The following is a 16594-nucleotide window of genomic DNA, read 5'->3' on the forward strand; positions in this document are numbered from 1 at the left end:
ACTCACCTATAAAAACTTCATGCTTCATTACCAATTGGATTATTTTGTAAGAATTATTCAGCAACATATTTTTGATGGCTGGTTGTCGCCACCTATGGTTAAACAATGCATGTTTCAAATTGCATTAAACAGTGACCCAATAATCCCAATACAATCACTGTTACCCTGATGAAGGCAAGAGTTTGCCGAATCGCGTTGGTGCAGTTTTAAGGAATAGCCATGTCAATAAAGATTTTAAATTTTTTCCACAGTTTTTTAAACGCCTTAGACTGATTTTTTTGCTGCATTTAAAAGTGATTTTAAAGGTCCATTATGTAAGATTGACACCCAGTGGTTGAACTAGGTATTGCACTCCTGGTTCAAAACACATTTTAACTCGGCTCCTCCTCTGATGACTTAACGCAAGCGCAGGTTGCCAGATTAAGAACATCAACAGGAGTGTACCTGACTATCAAGCCTAATGGCTGATTTAAGGCTGATTTAAATCATGCTCAAACTAGAAGCAATGGCATGCGATGTTTGAATTGAGATCCTGATCTTTTAATGATTAATTGTGCAGCTCTACACTGAATGCATTGATGCAGTCTAAACAAGTAGTGATCGAAAACACCTTTAATAAGCTTAGAAAGTGTTTAGGTGCCACCAAAATCTCTTATTATCATTAGTTTTTACAAGGAAGCAAAAATGCTTTCATGTCATTTGAATGACGCAGGAGGCGATCTATCTGTGACCAGTACAAATTTAGGATTAATCTAATGACGTATGAGGCGATTTATCTGTGGTCAGTACAAATGTAGGATTAATCTACAAGTTATTAATGCACTAGTCACATGCATGCCGAACCGTGGGCTGTGGGTGACACCCCTAGACAAAAACCCTTAGCTAATTTATTTTAGAATGACAAAAACAACATATAATTGTGGCTGGTCTACAGGTTTAATGCTCTTTAATGAAATTTTTCGATAAATGTGTTTCCATTGTAGTTTATGCACATATTTGTTCTTATCAGATAAAAATTAGTGCTGGGCAAAGATTAATTGAGATTATTCGCATCCAAAATAAAAGTTTGTTTTGACATAATATATGTGTGTGTATTTGTCACGATAACCAGTGATCAAGCATTTGTAGATCACTGGAGAACTGCACGTCCACCTCTTTATTGAATTACAATTCCCATCATGCACCGCACACACCAGTTTTTGATTCCCCTGGTTATACAAACACAGCTGGAAGCTCATGATTGACTGATTACTAGGGCTATAAAGATACCTCATTCACACACACTCTGGGCTGAGTCTTGTTTCCCTGTAAAATTTCTAAGTGTTTTCCTTGCCTTGTTCTTCCGTGGTTTTTGATCTTTGCTTTACATTTTAAGTAGAGTAGCTAATAGCTTAGCTCACTGCATTTTTTAAGTAGCTTGCCCAACACTGCAAACATGTATAAAGAAACAAAATTATACTAAACTATTTTGTAACATAGATATTTAAATTTATAGATAATTTGTATCATATACATTGATATGTTATATTTAAATATAAATAGCCATTTTATCAAATATATGCATGCATGTGTGTATTTATAGATACATAATAAATATACACAATACATTTAAATTGCATCAAAACAAACTTTTATTTTGCATGCGATTAATCGTGATTTAGATTTTGTCCAGCACTTTTAAAAAGTTGATTTTACTCAGTTGTGCACATGCTTTTTATGTGCCTTTTTAAAATCTATGCACGTCTTGGCGTTTCCATTAGGAATTTTTCTTATGTGATGTTCCAAAATAAATATAGGTGGATGGAAACATAGCTACTTATAGTACAGTAACAACAGGACTGCACCCAAAATATTTGCAGTGCAGTGTCAAAAAGCATCGGCCAACCCAATTGATAATTGTCTAGTGTATATTTTTGTTAACAAACATATATTATCTTCAACTGAACCGTGATAATAGCTCTGAGGAATCTGGCTTGAGGCCGATTGCATTCATTGAATAAATTGTGTCGTAATGTGTATGCAGTATGTGATTCATTCACTTTGTCTTACATTTTGAATTGTTTTTGGGATTCATGTTCTTACCAAAACACACTTAAAAATGTCATGTTTTATTTGAAGTTATTTACTCGGCTAATGTATTTGTAGCATTTGGAGGCAGGAACACATGGAGATGCCATAGATTGCATGGATTGTTAAATATGATTTGTGGCCGCAGTTCCGCAATCTCACAAAGTCACATTTCCAGTTTTGACTTCCCAGAATACACAGCATAAATGTTTGCCACACCACAAAAGAATCAAAACAGGATTTTTTTCTATATAATTAATTTGTTTGTTCACACTCCTCTCCCTGTGCTTCTTTGTTGCAGTTACTGAAGGATGGAAAGAGGCTAAAGAAAAAAACCTGTTTTGCGCACTGCTCAACACACCCCATCGCAAGATTTGGTGTGCAGCTTTATCTTGGTTTGTTTTTTATTTGTATTTTTAAATTTTTCCAAAGTGCATAACCAAATAACCTCAGTGGTTTATTATTTCAGACTTAACCCTAATGTTAGAGTGATGTACGTTATTAACCAATTGTTATGATGCCAAATAAACGAATAAATACACTTTCATATTCAGTTTGAAATGATGTCAAGTTTAAGCATTAGAAGACACAATAGACTAGCTTGGAAATTTGTTGCCAGTGGCATTAGGTAGTTATTGTATAGCATCATTATGCTATAATAAGAATGTTGCGATTGACCAATCAGAAGCAAGCATTCCAACGTGCTGTACAGTCATTCAAAATATGATTCTATTATTAGAAATTTTTCTTCCTATTTGGTCATTTTTCAATTCACAATTGTTGAAGACTAAAAAAGAAATGACATTATGCAAAAATAAGAATGTTGAGATTGACCAATTAGAAGCAAGCACTCCAAAGGGCTGTATAATCATTTAAAATATGATTCTATGAAAGATTTTTCTTCCTTGTTCAATAATTTCTCCATTTGCAATGCTTGAAGACTAAAAAACATTATGCAAAAATAAGAATGTTGAGATTGACCAATCAGAAACAAGCATTCCAAAGCGTTCTCTGTTGATGAATGATTCTATTATGAAAGATGTGTCTTCTAACTTAGTCATTTCTCAAATTATAATTGTTGAAGACTGAAAATAAACATAACTTTGCAAAAAAATAAGAATGTTGCGATTGACCAATCAGAAATAAGCATTCTAGAGCTCTGGATAATCATTCAAAATAGGATTCTATAATGAAAGATTTTTCTTCCTTATTTAGTAATTTCTCAATTTTCAATTGTTGAAGACTAAAAAAAACATCATGCAAAAATAAGAATGTTGAGATTGACCAATCAGAAACAAGCATTCCAAAGCATTCTCTGTTGATGAATGATTGTATTGTGAAAGATTTTTCTTCCTTGTTTAGTAATTTCTTAATTTACAATTGTTGAAGACTTAAACGTCATTGTGCAAAAATAAGAATGTTGAGATTGACCAATCAGAAGCGAGAATTCCAAAGCACTATGTAATCATTGAAAATATGATCCTATTATAAAAGATTTTTCTTCCTTATTTAGTAATTTCTTAATTTACAATTTTTGAAGACTAAAAAATGTCATTATGCAAAAATAAGAATGTTGAGATTGACCAATCAGAAGCCAGCATTCCAAAATGTTCTGTTGATGAATGATTCTGTTATAAATGATGCGATTATGAATTAATATTTTATGAAAAATGTTTCATCTAACTTAGTAATGTCTCCATTTGCAATTTTTGAAGACTAAAAAAAACATCGTGGAAAAATTGAGATTGATCAGAAGCAAGCATTCCAAAGTGCTGTATAATCATTCAAAATATGATTCTATTATAAAATATTTTTCTTCCTTATTTAATAATTTCTCAGTTTGCAATTGTTGAAGACTAAAAAAAAAGTAATTATTCAAAAATAAGAATGTTGAGATTGACCAATCAGAAACAAGCATTCCAAAGTGTTCTGTTGATGAATTATTCTATTATGAAATATGTTTCATCTTACTTAGTAATGTCTCCATTTGCAATTGTTGAAGACAAAAAAAATTGCAAAATATCATGCAAAAATAATAATGTTGAGATTAACCAATCAGAAGCCAACATTCCATTGTGCTATATAATTATTTAAAATATGATTATATTATGAAGGATTCTTCTTCTTCTTTTTTTGTAATTTCTCAATTCGCAATTGTTAAAGACTAAAAATAATTTAGCAAAATAAGTATGTTGAGGTTGACCAATCAGAAGCAAGCATTCCAAAGTGCTACATAATCATTCAAAAAATGATTCTATTATTACATATTTTTCTTTCTCTTTAGTCATTTAGTCATTTCAATCATCATGCAAAAATAATAATGTTGAGATTGACCAATCAGAAGAAAGCATTCCTGTGCACTGTATAATCTTTCAAAATAGGATTCTATTATGAAAGATTTTTCTTCCTTATTTCGTAATTTCTCAATTTGTAATTGTTGAAGACTAAAAAAAATCATGCAAAAATAAGAATGTAGAGATTGACCAAGAAAGCAGTCCAAAACGCTGTATAACCATTCAAAATATGCTCCTGTTATGAAAGAATTTTCTTTTTATTTAGTAATTTCTCCATTTGTAATTGCTGAAGACTAAACGAAACATCATTATGCCAAAATAAAATTAAGAATGACCAATCAGAAGCAAGCATTCCAAAGCGTTCTCCGTTGCTGAATGATTCTATTATGAATGATTTTATTATGAAAGTCATGTCTGCTAACTTAGTCATTTGTCAATTTGTAGTTGTTGACGACTAAAAATAAACATAACAAAAATAAGAATGTTGAGATTGACCAATCAGAAGCAAGCATTCCATAGCGCTGTATAATTACTGAAAATATGAGTCTATTATAAAAGTTTGTTCTTCCTTGTTTCTCAATTTAGTTGTTGAAGACTAAACAAAAACGTCATAATGCAAAAATAAGAATGTCGAGAATGACCAATCAGAAACAAGCAATCCTAAAGCGTTCTCTTGATGAATGATTCTATTGTAAAAGACATGTCTTCTAACTTAGTCATTTCTCAAATCACAATTGTTAAAGAGTGAAAAACATATATGAGATATATTCAAAAATTGCATCAGCTCATCAGTGCAGCACATATAGTAGTATTTTAATGGTCTTTCTCTCTTTTTATGTAGTACAAGTTTCTTGTATTAATGCTCAGTCTGGGTCTGGTTGTATATATTTGATTCTACAGCTGTGTAACCTAATCCTCTGCTTAATCAAGACTGCTATTATATGTGTAGCTGGATTAAAATCACTTGTAAAATGAACTGGAACATTTTGACTTGCTACAAGCGACAGTTAAAAATCCTGCTTGACAAGAGTTTGACAGACTAATGCTCTTTTTTTCTTCAATTTAATCACCCAAGGCCATTCTGGAAAACTGAGCAAACAAACTTCAGTCAAGTTTTTTTATTTCAAATGGGTTCAAATGCAAAAGATCTTCATCAGGTGTACAAATTTTACTTCCATTTTGTCAAACCAATTAGCCACAAACATTTCAAATCAATACCCCTATCTCACCTCTTTACAGTTTGCATCTGCCAAGATTAATAACACGTTGTCATCGATAACCGGTAAGGTCGGCCTTACTGGTTTTTGACTTGGTGTAATTGTGTTAAGAGAATAGGAATGCATTGATCAAATATGTCCTCATTTGCATTTACTGTATGAGAACAGTCTCTTGAATATCGAATTGCGCAGTGATTGTGTCTTAATGACAGATGAAATGTAGAGTTTTTATGTATTTTTCAACTATTAAAATAAGTGATTGAGAAATGACGGCTCTTTATATTAGCAAATATTGACTTTTATTATGTAAAATGAATTATGCATTTGTAAAATCATCATATCTGGTAAACAAAAAGTTGTAGGACACTTTCCACCATTGTATCCATGAAGTCTTGGAGATTTGTTTCCTGAAACAGACTATAGTGAAAAATAAATTTAACTCTGTTGTTTCTTTTTTATATGACAATTATGTACTTAAGTTGTGTTATATAATAAAATTAATGAGTGGAAATCCCCGCCATTTTCTGTTTGTGGGTGTGTGTTTGCATGAATGCATAAATCACAGCATTTCGTGCTCCAAATATAAGCCAAAGTGTAATGTCTTGAAGGGGATGTTATATGCAAGAGTAGATCTTAAGATATTGCAGTTGATTCCTGTGCAACCAGTAAAACAACTTGTATACTAAACCTGACCTTAGACTTTCTAAGGTACTGTAAATTAGGAGTTTTGTATTCAGTACAAAAGAGAGCAAAGAATAATAATAATTCCTTACATCTATATAGCGCTTTTCTGGACACTCAAAGCACTTTACACACTTTTATGGGGTGGGGGGGGTCTTATTCACCACCAGTGTGCAGCATCCACCTGGATGAAGCAACGGCAGCCATATTGCGTCAGTGGGCATTTTTTACCATTGCTTGACTATGGTGATGTTTTATATATATGAATGCTTCTCGCCATTAACTACTAACTCGCCATTGTGAACTGTATGCCAAAGCTGAGTGGCCTTCTCTGAATGTAAGGTACACCCACTGGATGACTCTGGTCTACAAGGCTCTTCTGGGACTGGTGCCTTCATACCCTTCTTCATAAGTCAAAAGTCAGTATGCCCCATGTTCAAGTGAATCTTATCATTTGACTGTTCCCCGGGTTCAAACTGAAAAAGAGAAGCTAACCTTAAGTCATGCCGCCCCCTCATCCTGGAATACTCTTCAGTCTGAACTAAAAATGTCTGAGCTCATCCCAATCAAATCTTTTTGCTCTACCCTTTTTAACAATCAACAACAGTCCATTTCTCAATGTATGTGTGTTTAACATACTGTAATGTGATATAGCTCAACACTAAACTGCATTTTTATATTATCTTAATTTTGTATTTATTATTAAAATAATAATTTTTTTTTCATAAGTTGTGGGTTGCGGACCTCATGGACAGATCACCCTTGTAAATGAGATCTTGATCTCAATGGGTTTTTATCTGGTTAAAAAGAAACATAACTAGACCACACACCAGCAGAATGGTGAAGAGGAAACAGAGTGATGAAGCCAATTATAATATGGGGATGGTTAGGAGGCCATGATGGACAGTGGGAAATTTTGGCCAGGATGGCGGAGTTAAGCCCCTACTCTTTTTGAAGGACATCCTGGGATTTTTAACGACCACAGAGGGTTTAACTTCTCATCCGAAAGACGGCACTCACTGAGCAATATAGAGTCCCCATCAATATACTGGGGCGTTAGGACCCACACAGACCACATATTGAGCGCCCCCCTGGTGGTCTCACTAACACCACTTCCGGCAGCAACCTAGCTTTCCCATGTGGTCTCCCACCCAGGTACTGAGCAGGCGCAGCCCTGTTTGGCTTCATTGAGCGACCATGTGAGAGTTGCAGAGAGCTAGCTGGCAGTAAGAAAGCAGGTGTGATATTTGCAATGTGAAAGAAGAACAATTGAAATGATAAAAAAAAACATTTATTTTAACATTTTGTCATAGAAATAGGACAAATGATACAAACTATCAAACTTATATATCCTTTTTTGTTTACATTTTAATAATAATAAAAATCACAAAATAAAAAACGGCTGCCAAAATATCAGTGCTTCTTCATAAAGCTACAAGTCGTGCTACAGAGTAAACAAAATTGTACCACAGCTTATGAACAGTCTCACAACAGACAAATATGCAAACAAACTTCGGCTAGTCTGAACATCTGCCAGGTGACCTACTTGGACCTTCGACATGACGTATGGTCATTGATCACTGTCTCTCCAATGTATTTTAAACTGCAGCTCTGCCTCTTTTCTGTTTAGCCATAGGAGAAGTGGTCCCACGACTGAGCCTAGTTAGTTTTCCACACAGATTGGTGAAGTTTTGGTTCTTTGGCACTGTGGCCTCTGGCTTTGGTTTGGGTCAGTGGAGCTGAACTTCATTAGTAGTGTCCTTCAAGAGTGACATTCATATTCTTAATTGTTTTATCTAGAACTACACCAGCATACTGCCACTACTTCTGCCTGCCTGATTTGCTGAATATGTTCCACAATCTGCAATAGTGTTAAGGCATTTTATTCTTTTTTTCTTCATCTGTGTAAAGCTGCATTGATGCAATCTACATTGTAAAAATAAAGATGACTTGACAAGCAAAGTTCCACTTCTTCCCTGAGCTGACCCTTTCGATGGATATGTACATTACAAACAAATGTTCCATTCATTGACATGCGTCCATCATGTGTATCCTCAGCATTTCTCTTTTCAGCTTATTCGCTGATTTGGATTGAGTTATTTGGCAAGATTATGACATCGATCGATTATCACATGTGTACGATCTCAAAACGTCTGCCCTCTTTCCAGTCTATAGGGCAGGTTAGCCAGAAGGAATTTGAGGTGGTCTGGTAGCAGAAGTGGGGAAGATGGTATTTCCTTCGCCTCAGTGTTAGATGTTGCCATCGCCTTCTCTGGGTTTCTTCCAAGCTTCATGGTCAAAGAGAGTGGAGATTCTTCACTGTAACTGTGGAGTCTGGGATTCATGCTTTCTTGGTTCTTTATCACAGGAACTTGCACCAGTTTGGGTTGAGAGGGTCTAGGTGCATCCCTTTCTAACGTGACCTTAAGCGAGTGGTTTACTTGATAAGAACTGAACATCTGGGGCTTTGAATCTGCTGGAACCCCATTGCCACCAAAGAGTCTGAGCTTCTTCATGGCATTATCCTGAGAGATGGGATCTGTCGGGTTTCTAAAAGAACTCTTCAGACTCAAATTGGCTGGCTCCTCACCTGTGGATGAACTCTCAGAGCTCTCTGAACGTGATCGCACTTGGAACTTGTGCTCGTGTTGTGCTTCGGCTTTGGTTGGGTCTTGAAACGCAGACCCATTTGCTGTCAATCCCGGGTTGGAAATCATTCCTCTCCTTATGAGCTCATGAAGAAGCTTTAGAGGAATCTGTATCTCCATGTTGCTGTTGGATTCCGGGATTGGTAGTCCAAGGGGATTGCTTCGGTGCACCAACTTGGGTGCAGGTGCACCAGAAGACTCTTCCTTCACCCAGTCTTTATGTAGGTCTCGTTCCCGGGATTTCATAGCGACTGCTTCTGAGTAGTGTGGTCTACGGTTGAAGAGATTGACCGAGGGAGGACTTGGTCTCCTTGGGACTGGATTTGCATTGGAAGATGAGGTGAGGTCAATGACATCAGGCTTCGGTGGACTCTGTCCCGATCTTACAGACCCTTCTCCAGTTGATGTCCCGTCAGCTGGTTCTTCTTGCTCTGCACCTTCTTCTGTACTCAAACTCCTTTGAGGGTAAAGAGAAGAAGCTTCATTGAGGAACTTGGGCTTTTTGGAACAAGGGCTGAAAGATGATGGTGTGTCGCTCAATGTTTCAAGTCTGTTTTTCGTCTGGCTAAGGTTGAGAGGTTCCTCCAAACCAGCTGTTGACCTGTACTCGTTAGCTAGGTCACGTAGCGTTTTTATGGACCGTTTGCAAATCTGAACATCCACAGATGGTATACTCATATATGAAGCAGGCATTCTGGGAAGATCCTGAGAAGGGTTGAGGCTCAAATGGGGCAGGGTGGATTCCCGAAGAGCGATGTAATTGGACAGAGGTGTGCTTCCATGTGGAAAGAATGGAGGAGGCATGCTAAAAATCGGTCTCTGATGCTCCGTGAACATACTCGGAGAGGTCTTGAGAGAAAAAACAGACAAGAGATTTAATTAGTTTGGTGCCTGGTAGTTTTCATTCCTAGAATGTCACTGTGAGATGTCATACCTGAGGGAATACCGGGAGATGTCGGAAATCTGTCCGTTTGTCATTCCTGGGGTACTCCTGCTCAAAGTCATGGTAACTGCCCGGATGGAAGCGCTTTTGTGGTCGAGGGCTCCTGAAGACTAAATCATCCCTGTATCCAGTTTGGTGACACTCATAAGGTAGAAGAAGCCTGGTTGGACAAAGAGAGGTTTGTAACTAAAATGTATTCGTGAAATATATGTATGTAACATAAATTTCCTTTTTCTTTGGGGTCTATTTTTTTATTTTACTTCAGGTGGGTGATTCATTGCAAATGCGATTAAGCAAAGCTGTGATTGTCATGCACATCTTGTCAGGGAAGCACAGTGTGATCAGTAATAATTCTCCTTTTAAGGCTAGAGGGTGCTCTCATGCGGAAACTAGTACAGAAACCTCATATATGTATATCTCAAGCTCAATGACCCCTTTAAAGTTAGAATTAAACATACTTTTCATAGTGTCTGCGAGTGCATGTGGCTGCACTGGTGCTGCGTGGGTTTCCTCCAAGTATGTTGTAAACTTTTTTCCATAACTGCTGTGTAGTAACCTGGAAATCACAAGCAGAACAGGTTAAGATTTAGGCTTGGTTTAGTTTAGTTTAGTTTAGTTTAGTTTGGCACATGAAAGTCAACAAAAGATTTTTCCTAAGCAGCAATTCGGTTATTATTAATCACGATGACACTTGACAGAATACAAAAACATGCATTTATGGTGTTATGCTTTAGCTGGAATAGATTTTAAAGTGATAATTCACCCAAAACTGACAATTCTGTCATCATTTACTCATCCTCTGCTTGTTCCAAACCTGTTTGACTTTTCTTTCTGTTGAACACTAAAGAAGATATACTGAAGAAAGCTGGAAACCTGTATCCACTGACTTCCATAGTAATATGAACTATGTAAGTGAATAGTTACAAGATTCCAACTTTTTTCAAAATATTTTTGTGTTCCAGAGAATACAGCGTCCCAATTTATATTAAGTGGCCTTAACTAATATGTACTCACATTGAAATTAATAATTCAATACAATGTAATTATTGTGTAAATTACATGTTTTACATGTATGCTTCATTAACTCTTTAACTGCCTGCTCTACCAAATTGTTGACCATATTTTGACTGTTTTAAATAATGACTGTTAAAGTCATTTAAAGAATGACTGTTTTAAATAATGGTTTACACACACAGCATTGTTGGTTTACAAAAAAAAATCAAACAAACATAATCATGTTGCACTAATACACTTGATTTTGATTTTATTGTAAAAAACAACAACATCAACAAGAAAACTTATTAAATGAGAATCTGAAATATTTTATGGCATACTTAAAAAAAAATAAAGATGATTTAGTTTTATTTCGATTATTTTTTTTAATAAATTGGTCTTGCTCTTCATATTTCCTGATTTTTCATATTAATTATGGTACTTTAACCATAAACCGACATATCAACCTTAGAATTTTTTTTAAATTATGGGATATGTTGAAAACAATGCATTGAGGGTGTTAACTAGCGACATTAGGAGTTAAGAAATGCAATCCAATTTTTTTTTTTTTTGTGGTGCGGCAGTTAAAAGGTTAAATACATGCATGTAATCACGTGTAATTAATTTCTATAATTACATTTATTAACCTACCCTTAAACCTACATACACTACCAAACCTGTCTCTAACCCTACCTGTATTCCATCTCAAAAGCACTAAAAGTGTTCTTAAATACATTTTGAACAAATTAAGTTCTCTGTATTTATATTTTGATGTAAGTACATATTATTTAAGGTCACTTAAAATAAACTGGGACTGAATAAAGAAACCGATAAAGATTTGAAACAAGAATGAATTTTCATTTTTGGGTGAACTAGCCCTTTTAATAATCTTTACGAAAATTCATTTTGAATACACTCAGTTTAATTAACATTGTGTTCTGTGTAATTTTCATTTTTTACCTGCTGATAGCCTCCCAGCTCCTTCACTGTTTTGTACATTAGGAACATATCGACTGTAAAGGAAAAATAAAGTATACATGTTAATCCTCTGATATATGTTTACTTTTTAGATCAAGAGTGTTCAATCCTGTTTCCAAAAAGCCAATATTTTGCAGAATTCAGCTTAACTAGAGGCTTATCTCTCATTTTCTAAGGCAAACTCTGCAGCACAGTGGCTTTTTTCCCCTGGAGTTTCACCTATGTCTCTCACTCACTCTGCTTGAAGCCTAGATGAGGTATTCTCTCAATAGGAGTTCCTCTGTCTTTCATAAAGAGGTAGAGGTCTTTGAGAAATCTCTCTTCCGACATCTCATCCCCCAGATCCGTGCTCCTCTCCTGCGGGACGTCCTTCTCCATCATGCTGACCTGGAAATACAGTATCAGCATTTCAGCACTCCACTTTTTATATCAAAGGTGACATTTTATAATTAGTATTATAGACTACTTTTCAAATATATCTACAAAGTTAGTTTTTGTTAATTAGTGTTATAGATGGGACGTCCCATTTCGGTGTCTGCATCAAATTCAATGAACAAAAGTGATTTTAAATGCATGATTAATGCTTCAAATAAGGTTTGTAAAGGTAAAATGGCCAAAACAAACAAACAAAAAAAAAAAAACAATGACATTTTAGTGATGTTTCTTGTAAATGGTAAATATGATATGATATGATAATCATTATTTTTGCCTGGAAAGTAAATTAACAGGACACACTGTAATTTACAGAGGGAAAAAAGTTGTTTCGCACGATTTATTTATTTTGATGCTGAAAAACCTTTTCGTTTTGACCCATTTACTGTACCATAATAATGATAATAATAAAATTATCAAATCTAAATGATGATCACGCTGGAATTATTTGCAAATAATTTTTATATTTAAAAAATATTAAATCTTAATACATTTATTTTAACCAATACATTTTAAACAGCCATTATTAAGTAATACAATACAATTAAATCATTAAGTAATACAACTGACTAATAATTAAATTAATAATAGTAACTGTTTAACAAAAAAACTTAACATAAGTAGACATATTTTACATTTACCTTCGCAACTAATTAGATCGTGGCATTTCATTTCATTAGAGACAAAGTTTAATGGGTAATATTTGTTTCGGTTATTTTAGAATGCCTTATATGTGTATAAAATGTCCATTTATTATAATTTATCTTATTAACATGACATTTCTTTTATTATCATCTTAATTAGCTTACACTTTTTATGCGATCGCCAATCTAATATTGTTACTGTGATTTGAATGATGCGTGTGTCCATGTTTGTGTAAAGAGGAATATCTTAATCACGAATAATCAAGAACATCTGAAACACATGACTTGACTATCAGAAGCACTCCGTGTACCATGACTTTCGGGTAAAAGTTATTAATCTAAACGTGTCTGACGCACACGATTCTTATCCGCACACGAGTAGAAAAGGCGGCTTGACGGCAATATTAAATCTCTTATTGTTAACGGCTCATGACACCTGCTCTCATATTTCTTGTTTTTAACAGGTGCATGTTGCTGGATTTCCTGAGGTATGTCTGAAAAGCACTACCAAACCTCAACAAACGTTTGAAAAAAGAGCTTCTAAAGAGGTATTTATAATTTAATGAAGGAACTTTTCCATCCAAAAGTTATTTTACATTCACACACACAAACAAGTTCATTTTTAAAAGTACAATTCACCCAAAATATGAAAATTTACTCAATTTATTCAGTCTCAAGTGATTCCAAACTCCAGCAAACAATTTTGTGTTTAATAGACGTCTAATAGACATTTACATGTAGACAGCTTAATTAAGGCTAAACTTGGGCTGTCAGTGAAAATCTAATAGACATCTAAGAATAGCCCAAAACTAGACTAGCTGTCAAATAGACAGACTAGACTGATTTATATGTGTAGTCATTTATTTCTGTTTATTTGATGACTAGTCTAGTTTTGGCCTATTCTTAAACTTCTATTAGATATTCACTGACAGCCCAAATTTTGCCTTGTTTTAGCCAAGACGACTATGTTCAGACATCTATTAGACATCTATTAGTCATCTTTTAAAAAACAAAAAATGCTTGCTGGGAACCTTTATGAGTTTCTTTTTTCCAAAACACAAACGACGGTGTTTTGAAGAACGCTGTAAACCTGTAACTATTGACTTCGATTGTAGGAAAAGCAAATATTTTCTATGGAAGTCAATGGTTACAGCTTTCCAACATTTTTCAAAATAACTTCTTATGTGTTCAACAAAATTAACTCATACAGGTCTGAAATAAGTGACCAGTGAGTAAATGATGATTATTTTTTCATTTTTGGGTGAACTAATGTTTAAATATAGAGGTAAGAAAAAAAGGTTTTCGCAACTGCAGTGCAAATGAAGATCAATTCTTGATTCCTGAAAAATAACCATTTAAAACACTTTTTAAAAGAACTATTTGTATATCAGAGTAAAAAAAACTTTTAATAATTTAAAGACTTTTTAAAGACTTTTATAGAATGTCATTTTTTGTGAACAATAACAAACTATAATAAATAAAAATAAATAAATAAAGAAAAAAACTTTGATTTTATACGTGTTCTTTTAAAAAGAAGTTCACTGTGTTCACTGTGTTCAGTATTCACCGAAAGGTTATTATGAGAGCCCAAAATAGTTGTGAAGACCTAAATTTTTAAGACTTATTATTTCTGCATCCACTTATAAATCATGAACCCTAAGCATTTTAGGCCTTTAAATTGCACACATAGAAAATAAAATAGTATTTAGTACCACTTAGTGGTTCTCAAACTCCTAATCATACCGATTGTAACAAACCATTTCAGTTCAAAAACTAATTCTAATGAGTACTGTGAATTTAAACCATTTGAGTAAATGAAGCAATTTGAGCACAGTAAAACACAATAAATGAAGAGAACTCAAACCAACTGATTAGCTACTGTAAAACCCAATAAGTTAAGGGAACTCAAACCATTTGAGAAAACCGATTGCTACAATCCATTTGAGTTAAAAAAAACTAATCTATATGAGTACTGGAAACTTACTTCATTTAAGTTGAAGTAATAAGGTATTTAATTAACTCATTACCTTCAACACTGAGTTCAAAACTCCTTTCAAATGAGTAGAATTAACTTTCAGTCAATTTTGAGTTAACTACACTCATTTCATTGGATAAAGTTGACTGTTGTATTTTACAGTGTAGTGGAGCTTATATCTTTAAAGATATAGGTGCTATGATTGCCACCTACTGTAAATAAATACATCAACAATGCTAATCGATTTGATGTCAATCAAACCAACATCAAACTGACATCTACAGTAACATTGGTGTCAAAAATCAATTACAGGACATCGCTTTCTGACCCCAAACTACTTTAAATGCATTGTAAAGATGAAACTTCCAACGCAAGTGTGGAATTGAAGCTTTCAGCGAATAAAACGCCTCTTATAATACTTCTTGTGTCATTATTTTGGTAGTTAAAAATAAGGTTTTGACATCAAATCGATTTACATGGTGATTTTGTGGTTGATTTGCTCACTGGGAAGCACTTTTTTTGTGTGTCTTCATGAACACTGATTTATAAACATCAACCAGCACTGTATAGATAAGCTGTGGAAGTGATTACTTGACTCAAACAATCAAGCAATTAGTTTGTCTCATTGATAACTACTAATCCACCACTTATGATGACTGTCAGTGACTAACTGAGATCAGCCAAATTAGTTCATTAACAAAACAGTACAGTTTTACAACAACACAACTCGCACAAATCCACTTTACAACTCGCCCATATAACCAAAGTCGACAGAATCCTAAAAATTACTTATAATTGTATGAACAAAAAAAATCTGAATAAAATATCATCATCTGTGTCTGACACAATAAAGAAAGCAAGATTTGAATCCTCAGGGTGTAATATTTTGGAAAACTGCACAAATCCACTTACAACTCATCTATATATAGCGAAAGTCAATAGAATCCTAAAGTACTTTTAATTGTATGGGCAAAAACAAAATCTAGATGAAATATCATCTTTTTTTGTCTGATACAATAAAGCAAAGCAAGACTTGGATCCTCAGGATGTAATACTTTGGGAAAATTACAGTATAGTCCAGTTTTGTTTTGACCGCAGTGTGTTTTTTATGTTTTCCACAGAAGATCACACAGGTTTGCAGTATAGTATATTAGTATAGTGAATAAATAAATTAGTTTACAGAATAAGTCAAATAAAATAAATCAAGTGACCACCAAGTTAGCATCATCATCATCATCTTACCAGTATCCTCACTGATTTCTGTGTGTTGGCTGGTGTTATTGGCTCCTCAATGGAGATGAATGTAATCCAGAAAGAGTCAAAGTGTAGAAGTGAAGATGAAGCGGTTAGTTAAAGCGACGTCCTCAATCCGTCTCTACAGCGGAGTGAAATCAGGCCCTCTGAGCACTGCAATGTCTATTCAACCGTCTTCCTGTCAGGAATGTGGCGTTGGACTGGTTCTTCCTGTTCTCTTGACAGATGCCAAAAACCTCAGAGTATAAATATCACTGATAATTACCCTGAGATTATTACATTAATATTTAGTCATCAGCGTTTGTTCTTCCCAGGAAGACCTGGCTATTATGCGCCTTGTTAATTCTCTTTTCTCTTTTAACAGCGCATGAAGTGATTTCCCCACCCTGACATTATTAAGTCTGAATGACATCACGCTTTATGATAATGTGCAGGTTATAGAGATGAAATGAAGCGCTGTTTATAATC

The 16594-nt window shown here is 34.4% G+C and overlaps 1 protein-coding gene across 1 annotated transcript; it reads right to left on the reverse strand.

The window, feature by feature from the left end:
* Window positions 1-7540: 7540 nt before the first annotated feature.
* On the reverse strand, window positions 7541-16269 carry arid6 (AT-rich interaction domain 6). Its single transcript, XM_056446119.1, has 6 exons — window positions 16115-16269; window positions 12058-12208; window positions 11804-11856; window positions 10309-10406; window positions 9842-10010; window positions 7541-9756 (listed from the first exon to the last, which is right to left on the reverse strand). Exons 2-6 carry the CDS (start codon window positions 12200-12202, stop codon window positions 8404-8406), a joined length of 1818 nt encoding a protein of 605 aa, XP_056302094.1. The 5' UTR covers window positions 12203-12208; window positions 16115-16269; the 3' UTR covers window positions 7541-8403.
* Window positions 16270-16594: the final 325 nt, after the last annotated feature.

Source organism: Danio aesculapii, chromosome 21 (genome assembly GCF_903798145.1).
Source record: "Danio aesculapii chromosome 21, fDanAes4.1, whole genome shotgun sequence".
Lineage (NCBI taxonomy): Eukaryota > Metazoa > Chordata > Actinopteri > Cypriniformes > Danionidae > Danio > Danio aesculapii.